The 17,202-nt window shown below is 44.6% G+C and overlaps 1 protein-coding gene across 4 annotated transcripts; it reads right to left on the reverse strand.

Moving 5' to 3' along the window:
- Positions 1–2,203: 2,203 nt before the first annotated feature.
- Positions 2,204–12,622, reverse strand: lingo4b (leucine rich repeat and Ig domain containing 4b). Of its 4 annotated transcripts, none has more exons than XM_080858287.1 (3): positions 12,528–12,622; positions 5,619–5,731; positions 2,204–4,965 (listed from the first exon to the last, which is right to left on the reverse strand). In XM_080858287.1, the coding sequence occupies exon 3, from the start codon at positions 4,948–4,950 to the stop codon at positions 3,130–3,132; it is 1,821 nt and encodes a 606-aa protein (XP_080714413.1). In that variant the 5' UTR covers positions 4,951–4,965; positions 5,619–5,731; positions 12,528–12,622; the 3' UTR covers positions 2,204–3,129. The 4 variants fall into 4 exon arrangements, with proteins under 4 accessions (XP_080714413.1, XP_080714414.1, XP_080714412.1 ...); XM_080858288.1 differs by lacking the exon at positions 12,528–12,622 and adding an exon at positions 7,165–7,441 and having other exon boundaries at positions 2,204–4,962; XM_080858286.1 differs by lacking the exon at positions 12,528–12,622 and adding an exon at positions 7,165–7,441.
- Positions 12,623–17,202: the final 4,580 nt, after the last annotated feature.

The following is a 17,202-nucleotide window of genomic DNA, read 5'->3' on the forward strand; positions in this document are numbered from 1 at the left end:
TCGTGGCTAAAAAATATCTGGATAGCCACTTCAAGGGTTGAGAAAACTGCAGCGACTTCCTGAAGTAGAAAATCATCTCTTTCGTTTTGTTAAATGTCGAGAGACAGATTGTTGTCAGTTCACCATGCTTCCAGCAGTTTGACCTCTTCTCTGTATGCTGACTCGTCGTTGTTGGGTGATGCGGCCAACCACAGTTGTGTTGTCTACCAACTTGATGATGGACTGGGCACCGTAATCCTATGTCAGCAGAAGAGAGGGGGTTGTAGCTCAAACTGATCATTCTTGTGAACACTGGCACCTTACTTAGCACTGGTTGGTACCACTAGGGGGATCTCGAAAGTCTGTTCACTGACCAATCAACGCCTCCGACCTGGCTTCCGTGACCGCTGTCTGTGATTGGTCAACGCCTCCGCCATGGCTTCCGTGACTGCTGTCTGTGATTGGTCAATGCCTCCGCCATGGCTTCTGTGACCGCTGTCTGTGTCTGGTCAATGCCTCCGCCATGGCTTCCGTGACCGCTGTCTGTGTCTGGTCAATGCCTCCGCCATGGCCTCCGTGACCGGTGTCTGTGATTGGTCAATGCCTCCGCCATGGCTTCTGTGACCGCTGTCTGTGTCTGGTCAATGCCTCCGCCATGGCCTCCGTGACCGGTGTCTGTGATTGGTCAATGCCTCCGCCATGGCTTCCGTGACCGCTGTCTGTGATTGGTCAACGCCTCTGCCATGGCTTCCGTGACCGCTGTCTGTGATTGGTCAACACCTCCGCCATGGCTTCCGTGACTGCTGTCTGTGATTGGTCAACGCCTCCGCCATGGCTTCTGTGACCGCTGTCTGTGATTGGTCAATGCCTCCGCCATGGCTTCCGTGACCTGTCTCCTTGAGCATTAAATGGCACATGACATAGACAGCAAAGCTAATATTCACACACGCTAACAATGGACACCAAATGGAGGCATGAAACACAACTCTCACAAGAGTAATGCGGAAACTTCGCTGACCCCTTCCATGTTACACTATTTCTATTCCAGGGTGGATTGTTCTTGACCTGTAATGTAAAGCGTGTTTATCACGGGTGTACTAAGACTTCTGACTTGTTGTTGTTGTTGTTGTTGTTCATATGTGATTTATGTTTTGATGGCACGCAAGGGCACATGTCCAACTCCCCCGCATGGTAGCTGTCAAATTCCATCCTGGATTAGCACACACTTTCTTTTGTCATGATTTATAATAATAATAAATAATAATAATTCATTTTATTTTTAGCGCACTTTTCATTCACAGGAATCTCAGAGCGCCTTATGCAAGTTGTCATAATGTTAAGAGTTAATGGCAGAATTAACAAAAGACACCACACTTTTTGTTGACGGACCGCTATGACAGGTGCCAGACAGACCTATAAAACAAATTGCGACAGGCGGAGGGGGTAATCCAGAAGGGTTTAAATCTCTGGTCATACACGTGATTTATCATCTCGTTTTTTTCCAGGTTATTCCAGGCTTCGGCATGAGAGGATTCTGTCCCCTGGTTGAAATCCACTTACAACGGCGTGGGCCTTCCGAGCTGTCTGGGCAAGGAACCGCTGTCGGGCGGCACACACTGACCTTCAGGCTGTCTCTGGCTCGGAGTGTGTGTGTGTGTGTGTGTGTGGGGGGGGGGGGGGGGGGGGTGTTTGGGCTCACTGTGTTGCGCTGACTGCGTCACCCATAACAACACAGGAGTCAATAGAGATGATGTAAAGTAAATTGATTATTTTGGGGGGGATTTGACTTCAGAAAGGTCAGTTACACGGAAATACAGAGATACCTGTTAAATAGGTCACTGGAACGAGGTGTTGTTCTCTGCAAAGGAACACCGGTTGGGCAAAACCAATTTAATAGATTGTTTGGCAATCTAGACTGTTGTAGGATCATTTCCTTTCTACACTTTCCATGATCAAATCATTTATTCAATTTCACAAGCTTTGAAGTTGGGGAAATTCTGCTTGCAGAGAAGGGAAATTGTCACTGAACATGCTACTCCCAGCAGTGTGTAGGGAACCAAGTGCATAGTGTTGTGTGTGCATCAAGTTCAATATTTACATTTATAAATAACAAAGATTTTATTTTCTTCATGAGGTATGGTGTCCTTCCTCACACTTACATTCCACTACTCCAGGTACTTTGTTTGAAACAATCAAAGGCAAAAAAAACTGACAACTCAACAGACAAATTTGCATATTGTTTAATCATTTAAAATGCAAAAAAAAAGAGGTTTACAAAGAGGTGTTGCAAAAAGAAATGTCATAAATGAATAGGCTATTTATAAAAACGCAAAGTGAAAATTTGCAAAGCAAAATATTCGAAATGATGTTGCTGACAAGTTTTCCTGATATGTCCATACAAGCTTTAGGGAAAATATCTATACTAGTGACAACCTAAGAGTTACTTACTGTATCAGAGTGTTCTGCATGCAATGTATTGATGATTATGCCGTGTACTGTAGATGTAAAATAATAATACCTTTTATTTTATATTTTCCCACCTTTCCCCAACTCTAACTGAAATGTATTCTAATACTTAAAGTCCAAAAGCATCCAAGACATAAATCATTGGACTTGATGAATGTGCATCTATACTCATTTTGGGTGAGAGTAATCCTGTATGTATTGCAGTCAAACTTTCATATGATTAGTATAATAAGCATCTCTATCAAATCTCCCTGGAAGACAATATTTAAAAGTACCGTTCATACATGCCTTCTCTTACTTCTGTATCAAAATACTCCCGCTAAATGTGGCACTTTACTTCATGCAAAATGTATATACCCTGCAGTGGTGACTGCAATTTATAATACATGAGTTAATTGTACCTTAATGAAAAATAGACAGCATCTTACATGGTTAAATGCCATTTAATATATAGCATACAGCAAACCTTCAACACTTTTTAGAAACACAAACTATGAATGATAGACAAAACTGTTGATAACAAACCCTTATTGTTATTATTGTTATTGTTATTGTTACTGATATTGTTGTTATTATTATTATTATGATTATGATTATTATCACTATGAATGCACTCTGTCTAACCAGGTTAGCAAGTTCTCCTCACTGTTGGCCGGTTTCAGCCACAGACATCACTTCCTCTTCTCAGATGAGCTTCATAGTGAACCTCCCTGTGTCTCCGTCCCCGCCTCCACCCCCCATGGAGGACCGCGGCACGAAGTCGATGGTGGCCGTGTGTTTGATCTGGCCTTTGCTCTGGCTCCAGAAGAACATGAACACAAAGCAGATGGCCACCGAGCTCAGGAACGACAGAAAGCCCATGGTTGTGGCGATGACAAGAGTCTTGGCATCGAACGGGTACGGGTTCGTCACCTGGCTGGAGGTGTTCGTGGAAGACGGGTATGGTGTGGTGCTCCAGCCGCTTTCCGGGTAGTAAGGTGCCGTGCGGTTACGCGCGAAGGGCTGCACCTGCAGCTTGACGTAGATGCTGTCGTTGCCAGCGGCGTTGGTCGCCAAGCACATGTAGGTGCCGCTGTCCTGCACCTGGGCATAGCGCACCTCCAGAGAGCCATTCGACAGCACGCGGATCCTCCCCATGGACGTGACCATGGTCTGCTGCGTGGACAGCCAGGTGATGCTGGGCAGCGGGTAGCCCTCGGCCCTGCAGTCAAACAGTGCCGTGGTGCCCTCCTCGGCCAGCACCTCCTGGGGCCTGTGGTCCGGGATGTAGGCCTGCCTGCAGGTGAACACCACTGGCAGTTCGCCCTCGGAGAAGTCCCCGATGCGCCGGCCCTGGACCCGCACCGGCAATGCGCAGGTGGGTTGGCGCCCGTCAAAGTCCAGCCTCAGGAGTCGGCGCGCCACCCACAGCAACCGGCAGTCGCAGGCCAGCGGGTTCCGGTCCAGGCGCAGAGTCTGCAGGTTCCCCACGGAGTGGAACACGTTCTCCTCCAGCGTAGCCAGCTGGTTGGACGACACGTTGAGCAGCCCGAAGTGAGGCAGCCCCCGGAAAGCGAACGGCTCGATTCGGAGGAGGCTACCCCCGACCAAGTGGAGCTCCTGCAGTCTCAGCAGGTCGCTCAGCTGATTGCCCTGGATGGAGGTGATGGGGTTGTAGGACAGGTCCAGGTAGCGCAGATAGACTAAGTGCCTCATGGCGGCGTAGGGCACAGCGCTCAGGTTACAGTTGCTGATAGCCAGTGTGGTGAGGTTGAGGCCTAGCAGGCTGTTGCTGCCTATGGTGTCCAGCGAGGGCCAGTGTAGGATCTTGAGGCTACGCATTTGGTGCAGCCGGCGAAAGGCGTTGTTGGGCAGGGCGCTGATGGTCAGGCGGCGCAGACGCAAGTGCACAAGGGTCTGCAGTTGCGAGAGCGCCTCGCTGGGCATGGACGTCAGGTTGCTGCGGTCCACGTTCAGCTCCTGCAGGCTCTGGAGGCCCACGAAGGCTCGCTGTGAGATGAACACCAGGTCGTTCTCGCCAGCGTTCAGCTGCTGCAGGTTGGCCATCTCGCGGAAGGTGTAATCCAGGAAAACCAGGATCTCGTTCTCACTGAGGTCCAGACTGCGCAGGTTGGAGAGCCCGGAGAAGACGCCCACGGGGAGGATCTTCAGCCGGTTGCTCTTGATCTTCAGCACGCAGAGACTCTGCAGTCCCTGGAAGGCCTCCACCTCGATCATGGAGAGGATGTTGTTACTCAGGTCCAGCTCCAGCAGCTTGGACAGGCCATAAAACTGCCTGCGGCTCAGCGTCTTCAGCCGGTTCGCGGACAGGTCCAGCCGCTTGGCGTCACCGGAAAAGCCCTCGGGCACAGCTGTCAGGTACTTCCTGGAGCAGTTCACCTCTTGCGTCTCCGGACGGCATTCGCAGCGCTCCGGGCAGGACCACGGGACGTCTGCAGCGGACACGCACCACAGGAGGAGCGGCACACCCCACACCCATAGATGGGCAACAGGCTCCCCGAACATATTACCTCCTGCCTGCTGGGCAAAACAAATAGAGCATCTAGCATCAAAACAAATTGTAGCAACTGGCATAAAACGAATGTAGCAACTAGCATTAAAACAAACATAGCGTTTAGCATCAAAACAAATGTAGCAACTAGCATTAAAACAAATGTAGCGACTAGCATCAAAACAAATGTAGCAACTAGCATCAAAACAAATGGAGCATCTAGCATCAAAACAAATGTAGCAACTAGCATAAAAACAAATGAAGCAACTGGCATAAAACAACTGTAGCATCTAGCATCAAAACAAATGGAGCATCTGCACCCATTACTGTTGCTAAACAGCAGACATGTAATCAAAAACAGAAGTTAGACTCAGATGCAGTATTTTGTATAAAATGTAAAAGTCTTTGCATATTGCTAAAGTATTTGCTATGCTAATGGTTTATTAATTGATAATATATCCATCAACGTTAGATGTTCAGTTATAAACTAAATAAACCAAAACACAATCTACATGAATTTCCATGGATCAATTGCTTAATATGCATCTCCTTTTGTTTTATACACTGAAGATACAAAATTCTATAATAATTCTTCGGAATTTTGTAAATAAAGGGACCTTGATATTGTGACCTAAATGTTATTATTGGGTTTAACACAACATATTCAGACTCTCGGACTAACCAGTTCCCTGTAAGAATGCAGGTTCTCATAACCAAATACTTTTCAGGATGGGTTTTTCTCGGGAGGCAGGGGTCTCTGGCAATGATGTCATGAGAGAGGTCACTCTAAACAGCCTGGGGAAGAAAAGACAGCGATGAGAGAGGACACTGAGAAGAGAGAAAAACACTGACACAAATTTATCATTTTACATTTACATTTACATTTTTACATTTTTCATTTTATCCAAAGCGACTTACAATGATGTATACACATTACTTACATTTACACAGATGGCACACTGCATATCAGGAGCAATTAGGGATTCAGTGTCTTGCCCAAGGACACTTCGACAGGGAATTGAACTAGCAACCTTCTGATTCAAAAAGACTTCTCTACCTCCTGTCGCCCCTTATATAAAAACATTAACAAGACATTCTCATACTTTTTTTATGTCAAACAAGTCACCAATTCCTTCGAAACAAAAAAGGGTGTCAGATTTTTGGAGACATACCAAACAATTGCAGCATAAAAAAAAAATCTACAGCACATGACAAAAAAAAAAAAAGATTAATCATCAGAAAGACCGAAATGAGCAAAAGACGAAATCCCTCCCAGGCCCTAGCTGCGTTGGGATTGTGTCCCTATAATGATGGCTCCGAGGCGGCACAACCTGGACCTGGATTTGCCCCTAAAAATCTCATTAATTGAGAGGAGAAGGCGGGGAGGCAGGGGGTGGTAGGGTTCGACAGAGACTCATCTCTAGCTGATGATAGGAGCTAGAGCCAGTTGCTGGGCGCTTAGTCGTAAGTCCACCTCCTATGCCAGTCATCTGCAGGCTCGTTTTTTTATGAGGGTGGGGTGGGGTGGGGGGGGGGGGGGGGTCAGTGACACGGAGGGACAGGTGCTCTTTCGGACTCTCCCTCTGTCCCTGTTTTTACCTCAAGCCATAAGTCATAGGTTAAATGTGGAGAGGTTAAAAGTATTTAGGAAATGATCTAGAGAACCTGAAGACCTACTTCTCTTCCGAAACTCAAACATGTCTACTTTCATGTCTGTCGTCATGTCTGTCGTCAAAACAAGGTCATGTATTCACTCTGTAAGTATGCTGATCATATCAAAAACTGTTTCACGAAAACCAATGATGATACATTTAACTGTTGACCTTGCCAATATAGTGACAATTCTTGCACACTGCCAATTTCTGTATGTCTTCACGGCATTTATTTTATACGGCTTATATTTAATTTATAATAATTTAATTTATAATAATTTAATTATTTCATTACTTCACTTAGCACACTCACACAATGGCATGCAATCACACAAAATCAAAGTCATGTCTATTTAGAGAGGCAGGTTGAGTTCCATAAACTGTTACAAAAGCCTGTTTCTCAGCGACACTCTGAACCACCAATACACAAGGGTGAAGAGAGAGACACGCACACGCACACACACACACACACACACATTCAATTACTCAGACCTACTTAAAGTCGTAAGATAAGTAGAGAGTAACCGCACATTGAGGAAGCCAAGGTACAGAGTCAAACCAGAGACAGAGTCAAACCTGTGTGCAACGAGGCGTCTCTCTTGCCTGGAGCCACACCGAAACATGCTTCCTGTTGCTCTGGTTGGTCCTTGATCTACGGCCCTGCTGCAGTAAATTTGAAAAGCGATCCTGACTGGGTCCAATCCAGTCTCATCCCTCCTATTCACGCAAAGGGCCTTATACTGCATTGGAATAGCTGACTCATAATCCAGAGCTGGCAACTCAGATGTTTTGGCTCGGCTGTGCCATTCTGACACGATATTCACTTTCTATGTGACACAGAGCTAAGCTTACACAAATTAAAAGTGTTGATCCCTCCGTGTCGACTCACCACAGACACAGAAAAGCAGGTGCAGCAGCTTCAGTGGTGGTCTTTGAAATGTCACAGAGGCTTTCACCTTCTCTCTCTCTCACTCTCTCTCTCACTTTCTCTCTCTCTCTCTTTCTTTCTCTCTCTCGCTCTCACTTTCTCTCTCTCTCTCTCTCTGAGACTGGCATGGGATTTCATCAACCAGGCCAAACAACACTGCTCTACTATCCAAACACTGTCACATGAGACCGCACTTACTGTCAAGAGTCCATCAATACACACACCTATGAAGTAAACAAATCTAGGTGCTTGTCTGTCCATCAACCGTGGCAGGCTATAATGATGGTGTACACAAATGAATCATTTTTGTTGGTTATTTTTGTAACCTTGTCACTGGCAGCAGGCTCTTTAACGGACTTGGTTTGTTTATATTATTTGTAGCGGTAATTAGTGGCACAGTGCCCGATTGATCGACATGACGCTCGACTAAACCATTTGCGTAATAGCCCAAGCCTACCCTTCTCCATTTAAACGAAAGCCAAGATGTTATCTAACAAATAACAGGAAGCCAAACAGGGTCTAATATCCGAGCCAATCTGTTTTTGTGATACCCTCCCAGACAGTACGCATATGGCCACCATATTCCTAATCCTGTTACTTAATATCAAAACAGTCCGTTAAGCTTTCTTCTGTCTGTTTTTCTGTTGTCACAAAATCAACACAAACTTGTTATTACTCCTCACTTTACCTCACCATTAAAATAATATGAAACACAGAATGGATAGATGACCCCCAGGTGATTAAACCAAGGCCCTGTTTCGTGTTGTCTCCCCATCCCCTGGTTCCCCAGTTGTACGCAGAAAGAAGGGTATGACGAGGGACCTCTTTTAATGACGACTGCTATTCTGTTAACGGAGTGCTGCACGGTGTGCTTAAGCTGTTCTCAGAAAATCAAGAACTCATCATGGCGGCTTTGTTGTTTTCAGAGAGAATATGTCCCCTGATTACAGCTGACCGGGAGTTCACCGCGGCCTGTGAATTGCTGGCAGCGCCCCGGTGTTTTTGAATGGCAGCAAATCTAAAACTCGTGATTTAAAAAAATTAAGAAACGGCCAATATTTTATGCATCCGACAATGTCTTTTTTTCTCAAATAGGTTCATCCTCTTCAAATAAGAAAATATTAGTGTAGAAGGACAGGTAGCATGCATATTCCATCCTATATAAGGGTAGACCATGGTCTGTCAACATTTGGCTCTCCTTGGCCTTTTTATATTCTGGCTGAGCATGTGTGACAGGACCAAACCAGGAACTGTCGCCTGAGCCGCCCCCAAACAACCAACCCCCACCCTGTCCAATTCCCCCTGCCCCAAAACCCCAAACCCCCCAGTCCAAACCACTCGCTCCCCCTGGAAGTTTGCCCCTTTGTCCAGGTCTCACAAACCCACTGCCCCGGGACGATCAAGTTCTCTCATAGGGCAACCAAAATGTCACCCTGTCCGACGGGAAAAAGTGACGAATGATCAAAAATAATCCCCTAAGTTACATAACATAATTTGATTTAAATAACTTATTTTCTATTACTTGCACTGGAAAAGCTGAGATCAGAACTGCTTTGTGCACATCATGGATTAACGTGTATATCTCATACCATAGCATCTACACCACAACATGACATCAGCAGTGAGTGTACACTGAGTGAGTTGACGTACATGCACCATGAATTAACCTGCAAAATCACTGATGTGTGTGTGTGTGTCCGTGTGTGCATGCGCGCGCGTGTGTGTGTGTGAAAATGACATGGTGATGTATTGCTGAGGATGTCTTTAGGGTTTCTGATGATTTACTTTATATCAAATGTACAGTATGTGCAATATGCAAACCAAGTACATTTCCAAGTACAATTTTTTTAACAGTTATTATTTACAGATAATAACTATTAACTAATTAACTATGTAGTTGTTCTTGATATTTTGCCCTGGTGGACTTCTCAGACGTGGAATGAAAGGGTATTTTTGATGACTGTTGCAGTCTGTGCTTGTTAAATAAATGTTTTTTTTATTGCTTTCTGGAATATATATACCTAATTTATTTGGGCTAGTCTAATTCATTCTGAGTAACCTAAATCTGAAAGATGCCTGCTGCTCGAAGGGCTACCAGACATGTTAGACATGTTACGAGGATCCCTGCTTTAGCCCCTGTGTTCAGGCAGAAGAAATGCATGGAGCTGGCCAGCCCATACCTCCCTGACACCCACGAACACGCTGGCCAGCCCCAGCCCCATTCCTCCCTGACACCCACCAACACGCTATTCTTAGAGGCTGGAGTGAGAACGACAACAGGGCAATCCACAAATCCCCCATTAAAAGAGGAGCCTAAGAGAAACAACAGTGGGAATGGGGGGGGGGGCAGTGTGTGGGAGGGGGGGGGGGTATGGTGTGTCTCAGGGAGACCCTGTTTATTGCCCCTGGCACCTGCGTAGACAGCCATGGGCCCTGCGATGTGGTGGTATGCCAGTTGAGAGTATAAAAAGATCAGAACAGTGTCGGTGTCAGCGGGGGGCAACATAGCAATGAAAGACCAAAGTGCTGATGGGATGTGGAAGGTTTTTTTTCCCTTTAGGTTTGCCAAACGGGTAGGGTCCGTCTGCCTGTGGTAATCAGATTAGATTTAATAGAGAGAATAAGGCCGTGATAATCAAACTGGGTTAGTTGAGACGGGAGAGAAAATGCCTATAAATCATACTACAGTTGGTGCAGAAACACCCCCACCCACTACCCCCCCCCCCCCCCCCTTCAAAAAAGAGTAAAACAGAAAGATATTGAGTTGGGGGGATGAGGGGGTTATTGTTTGGTTAAAAGAAGAAACGTTTTAGCACTGATATGCTCAGGAGTCTTTGTACACTGACGGCTGAACAGAGCTTGACAGATTGATTATGTGTTATGTGCATGAGGATCATACAGGGGAGAGAGAAAAAAGGATTTATCCAGCTTTAGGGCTCGTGTCTGTCACAAATGAATTGGATGGTATTGCACTCTGCACTCACATTTACAGCTAAAACGAGGGGTCTTGCTTTGTACCTTTTTTTGAAAGCATTGTGTTGGAGAGATGTATTTGATGCCAATATGCCTTTGCTTTTCTGAGAGCGTTTACATCACTTATGTGCCGGAGAGGAGTCGTGCTTGCCTGTTGTTGTTGTATGTGTGCGCTGGGTTTTTGTCCTCATTGTGTGGGAGCAGGATTAGTTTTCTATTGAAAGCTATGACAGTGGGTGCAGACTGTATTTCAAACAGAACTGTCTTTAAAGTTGCATTTCATTTCACGCTATGCTTTTATTTCATCTGGAGTGTTTGGGAAACCTATGCCCAGATGAATTGTGTATTGACACAAAAAAAATGAATTAGGTCTAATGAGAACAGGAGATTTTTGCTGTTGTGTATATATTGAAAATCCCCCTCATTGCACCATGCAAATGAGAACATGTTCAAAGTCCTGACCTTGTGCTTTTGGGAGTGTGGGATGGCTAAATGTACTGGGCAGAGGCTACTTCAGAGCAATTACCTTCTGGTTCACTGAAACATTACATTTGAAATACATTATCTAGTTGTATTATTCTTGCTGTAACTAAGACAAGTGCCCATTTAACTTGAACTGAACTAGTATAAGCATAATAAGACAGCGATTTTTATAATAAATATCCAGGAACCAGACAAAACCAGAAATGATATCATATCACAGCATCTTCCTTTCTCCTTTGAGAGGATTGGTTAAGTTATTTAGTGATGCTCTGTCACACACACACATAAAAACATTGACAAGCAACTGATTCTATTTGTACATGAATATTAAATCAAATAAAAGATCTGAACAGATTTCAACTACCATTCTGGATTATTCTGTCTCATGAGCAAGCCAGATAAATGGATCTTGATTAGGGGATTACCTTGGGACTGAGACATTGCATTTCAATGATTTGTCTCACAACTAGTCCCATTTGTACATGCCCTTAAATTAATGAGCAAGGCTGGTTTGGGTAAAAGGTAGTTTGAAAGGGTTGACATGCATCCACACACAATTGCTGGGGGGGGAAACCAACGCTTGAGTAAAGATGAGTGCCACTCTCCTCTGCTTTATCAATTCTCTCTGTCAGGCTAAATAGAGGGAGTGGAGATAAATCATTTCCCTAAGAGGTGACTGGAAGACATGGAATGCATAAAGCGCACTGATTAAAGTGCGCTGTTGGATCCTCACCAAACCTCCTACACCCGAACGGCCTTCTCTCGGCACAAATTTTGCTTAGTACATTATTCATGCATTTCGAAAAAAGAGCGATTCTAAAAGTTCGAAACTTTCCCACCAACGTCATCAATTGATGAAAACCTGAACTTTTACCAGCATCAAACCATTTACATATTTTATATTTTAGTGTTATTTGTTTATTGTTTTTTATAATAACAGCCCCTCGAATGGTGCGTGCTACCACCATGTCCCCGTGTGCACTGGTAGTGAATCGGTGGGGAAAAGACATGAAGTGGAAGAAGACATGCGTCTGTTATGCGTTGAAAAGCAAACTGGTGTTTTTTTAATCAGATAACCCTTTAAATTCAATTTAACTAGTTAAGGAAATACCTTTTTCATATTTAAACAGCGACCATACGCAGAAGTCAACTCTTCACCAAAACTGTTCTGGTAGTCGTGCATGGTGAGGCGATTTTTGTGAGTCTACTCTTTCAGTCCATAAAGGCGAACACAGCGAATACAAGTTTCATCAGTCAGTCATGTAATGCGCATTAAACACATTGGGAAACAGCTCCGCGCATCAGAAACATACAAGGTTACTGTAGCCAGCAATTTCCATATCAGTGTTGCTGAGACTGCAGAACAATTAAGACCATGTTGATACAGCAAGTTGTATTGATGCAAATTCAGATGCACACACAGAAAGGCAGAGACTGTGTTTATGTGTTTACAAACGTTGGAGTTTACCCTATGAGTGTGACTTCAAAGACAATGTCAGAGATAGGAAAGAAGAACGCATTTCAAGTCAAAACTTCGTTACGTGACAACACTCACCTGATGCAGCCTCTCTTTCAAAGATAATACATTCCATAGTTCATGGCTCTTCATTGCAAATACGAGCCTCTATCCTTCGCTTTCTGATGCGCAGTGAGTGACTTCATGCTTCAAAGATTGCAGTGACATCAGCTCAGAGACACACGAACATTTTCAGTCGTTCCCCTCCTTCATTAATTTCCTCTGTCTGCGGCACAATTCTCCGGAGTCCTGTAAGATAATTGTATCGCTTGTTTTAATTTGGGTCGATTTGTCCCTTGTCTGACGCTCTCGAAGGTTCCGACTTTTAAAAAAACAATACCTGCGATTTTGACCATGTGAGTACTACGAAGCCTTTCAGCGGCACTATAGGTTCAAGTAAGATTCCCAAACTATTGATAATCACGTGTGATCCCACCGTTCATTCAGATGCTACTCCAGAGGGTATTGCGGTGCGGGTAACATCGTGACAGCAGGATTTGCGTTTTCATTCAATAAACTCAGCGCTTGAGACTACCCAGGACAATCTGTTGCTTTGGTGGGGGCATTTTGTAGGAAGGATGGGCAAATGTCCACGGGTCGGCCAAATCTCCGGATTTAGGTAAAACTCCAGATGGGTACAAAAGACTGGCTTTAACCGCTGACTGCTTCATGCCCATTTAGTATGCGCTATCTTCCAAATATGCATTACGCATGCTTGGTAGAGACATTTAGTTATTGATCTCGGAGTAATAGAAGTCTAAAAAGAAGTAGGTCCAATTAATCAAGGCACTAAGTTGTTACAAACTTGCCAGCACATTTCTGTCAAGGTTATTATGTCGCCCTAAGGAAGGAGTGGCAGATGTAGGGTAATGAGAAAAACACAGAATAGATTGGATTAAGATGCCCCTGCAGCTACTGCCACCATGATCAGCATGATCAGTCCAGCCATTTTATATTTGATGCCCACAACACTGGGAGAAGGAGCTCAGCAAATGGCACTATACTCAGGTGGCAGGTCTGTCCGCCATGGCTTTGAATTCAATTAGCCTAGAGTGGTGGATTAGAGTCACTGGCACGGCTGTGCATGTCATTTTCTATAGCCTACTGGAGAGAAGTGGAGCACATCTAAAATGGCATCCAAACTGAAAATCCTGTTTTTTTTAAGGATATTCACTGACACTATTTCTAATTTCTGTCCTGTCCCTTAAAATCTTGACTCCTTGCTAGTGCAAATCACATGTGTACATTTTCATGTTCACCACCCCTCCAAGTAGAGAGTCATCTAACACACACTGTGCACTGTTTACTCGCTGTGATGATCGATGCTTCGTGTGCAATGTACATTCAGGAAATGCAAAATGTATTTATGTGCCTCACATATGCATGCCAAGAATAAATGTGTGTGTATTGGGCTCGGTGATATGTGGAGAGAGAGAGAGTTCCACAGCTTATGAATATTTGTCATTCTCAGAAATATAGTGCTGCTTTGATGTAGGCAGTAAACGATAAGGCGGGTTCAGCTTAGCAACTCATTGCCCATAATGAAAGCACCCAGGCTGCCAAATGGGGTTGACCCTGACTTGCAGCAGAGCCCCGGATGCATCCGCCAGCCACTAAGTTAATACTGAACATATGAGGAGCGAGTGTCTGAAACATAAGCAGGTGGCGAAGGTCATTAAATCCGACAGCCTGCATGACATGGCGATGCTTATGCAAGGGCATGGGCACCTCCCATATCATCTGAAGCCCACAGCGAAGGGGGTGGCATGCCGCTATGAGACGCGTAACGACTGGCCCTCAGAGTTATTCAGCATCGATATCAAACGTGGTTATTTTAGTGGAGTAAATTGATTATCTCCAGACACGCCATCTGCTACTTTTGCGGAGACTGCGGGACCGTAAATCCAGCCAGGATCCATTTTGGTGGTCCTGCTGATTATCTTCTGGGTGATTCTTGCACGTCCTAGATGCGAGCCTAGGCAGCCCCAATAGACGTCAGTGCATAAAGTGTGTGTGAGTGTGTGTGTGTGGTGTGTGTGTGTGTGTGTGTGTGTGTGTGTGTGTGTGTGTGTGTGTGTGTGTGTGTGTGTGTGTGTGTGTGTGTGTGTGTAAATGTGTGTGTAAATATGTGTGTAAATGTGTGTGTAAATGTGTATGTGTGCATTTGTATGTGTGTGTGCATTTGTGCATGTGTGCATGCGTGTGTCTGTGTCTTGTGTGTGTGTGTGGAAATGTGCATGTGTGCATTTGTATGTGTGTGTGCATGTGTGCATGTGTGTGTCCGTGTCTTGTGTGTGTGTGCATGTCTGTGTGCATGTGTGTGTCCATGTCTTGTCTGTGTGCACAAGACACGGACACACACATGCACACAGACACAAATACATTATGCATGTGTGTGTCTTGTGTGTGGGTGTGGACATGCGTGTGTGCATGTCTGTGTGCATGTGTGTGTCCGTGTCTTGTGTGAGTGTGTGTGTCCGTGCCCTGTGTGTGTGTGTGTGTGTGTGCTATTAAGGCATCCATTAGTGTTTTAGTGGACCGGGATGGGCAAAACCGTTAGAAATTTAATTAAATTTGGCCACTGGAGAGAGAACATCTTAAATGAAGAAAGGGAATGGGAGCCAGTTCTCCATTATTGGAAAGGTTCACCTTTATCCCCATTAGAAGCTTAGTCTCATAAACTCTTAAAAGTAATACATCAAAGCCCGAGAGCTGCCCGCTTTATTCCCGTCGATTTTACGAGGCAAGCGCTAGCAATCTACAGATGACAGTACAAAGATGTAATGCTTCCGTTGGGAAGGAAGGGGGGAAAAAAGTACCTGGTACTTAAACCAGTGGTGTAAATCTGCATATTGATGAGATACAGTGACAGCTGAACCGACACCCTCCGCTCCAGTCTTTGGGAGTGAAGTCCAGATAATTATTAAAGCCTCATTAGTTATTTCTCATATCTCATAGCCTCTGATCTCTATTACAGGCCCCACAGCAGGCCTGTCTTGGTTGTGTGCCAGTGGCTGTTTTAGTAAGCACACTGATTACATGGGGATTACATATTTTGGATGGCTCTCGTCCATCATTTATTCTTTATTGTATTTTCTGTACTTAAAAGCCTAAACAAATAAATATTGCAAAGTGTGAAAAAAATGAATGTACTGTAATTGAAGTTAAGTTCTAATTTCTTAGAGCTCGTTTTGGCGTTCTTTTTTTTGCCCTTGCCCTGGACAATGTTACTAGCTCTTTAGAGATTAACAGTAAATGTTCAAACAGTTGTCCCCTGAGTGTCTTTGGGGGAAGCCATGTTCAAAATAGGACCTAAATAGGCAAGCTTGTATCATAATCCACTTGTGCTGCAGATTAACTTGTGCATGTTCATATTGGAGTCAACACAACCCAGCCTGTACTGAAGCCATGTAAGACTTCTGGTATGTGTGGTTTATCTGAAGCATATATTTTTGTAAATGGGAACGTGTGAAAATGTACACATTTGGTGTGTTGTCTGCTCAGTGTGCCGACCTCAAATAATGACCACAGCACATAGTGATGGCTCAACATGTACAACACCATGGTCTGATTAAGTGCCGTCTGCTTGACACAGCTGTTCATTTCATAATTATCAAATGCAATGAAGATGATTGTTTCAGGTGTCAATAAGAGCTGCAGTGTATGATGTCATGGTATGTCTCAGTGTGATGTGTACTCTGTACTGACAGACAGCCCATTGCACCAGCAGTCATTCGTTGGCAAATAGGAAGAAGAGAAATCACATTCGTAGTTCCAAACAAACTGAACTGTTTTTTAAATTGGCAAACCACTCAAGGATTTCCCTGTGAAGACTTAAGCCGCAGTCTATAAATTCTTCTCTCTCTCACATACTACCTCTCTCTCACACATACTCTCTCTCTCTCTCTCTCTCTCTCTCTCTCTCTCTCTCTCTCTCTCTCTCTCTCTCTCTCTCTCTCTCACTCTCCCTCTGCAAATAGTCTGACCCGTATGACCTGACTACAAATATGCAAATAGAATGAAACAGTAGCAATATACCAGTATGGTTAAATCTCCCGTTAGACTAAATCCCTAAATTGGAGATCACCCGGCACGTGGCAGCTCAGTGATTCAAAAAAAAAAAATAACATTAAAAACATTACATTAAAAAACAGAGAGAAAAAAACTGTGAATGTTCTGGCAGTGTGTTGCTGTAATGCCTTGCTCTGTGTGATGCATGGTTCTTCACTGCTGCTGCTACCACACAAACAGGACTCATAGCCTTGTGCATGTGGTCACTGCTGCTGCTACCACACAGACAGGATTCATACCCTTGTGCACGGGGACATGATGTCATGTATGTGCCAGCAGAGGCGGCAGCACATGACCCTCCACAATCAACACATGCCACGAGTGGACGCCAACATTCCGGAATGGCTTCCGCATTTCAGGGTTGCCCTGAAGGACGGTAGAGTGGTCTTTGGAATACCTCCCTCTTAGATTTGTGTTTTCGCTCCTGAAATTACACATTAATAGCTAAACTTGTTTAGAGCAGAGTAGAGGAACATATATGTGTGTTTCCAAGGGGATAGCGTGCTCCCAAACAGTGATAGTGGCCTAACTGGTACCTTGCCTCAGCCAATACACCTTATTTGTTTAAATGTATTGTATTAAAGCTGTGGTCTCCTGACCTATTCAATTAACAAGTATTGCTGACTCCTCACATTGTATATTC

Source organism: Sprattus sprattus, assembly GCF_963457725.1.
Source record: "Sprattus sprattus genome assembly, chromosome: 19".
Classification (NCBI taxonomy): Eukaryota; Metazoa; Chordata; class Actinopteri; order Clupeiformes; family Clupeidae; genus Sprattus; species Sprattus sprattus.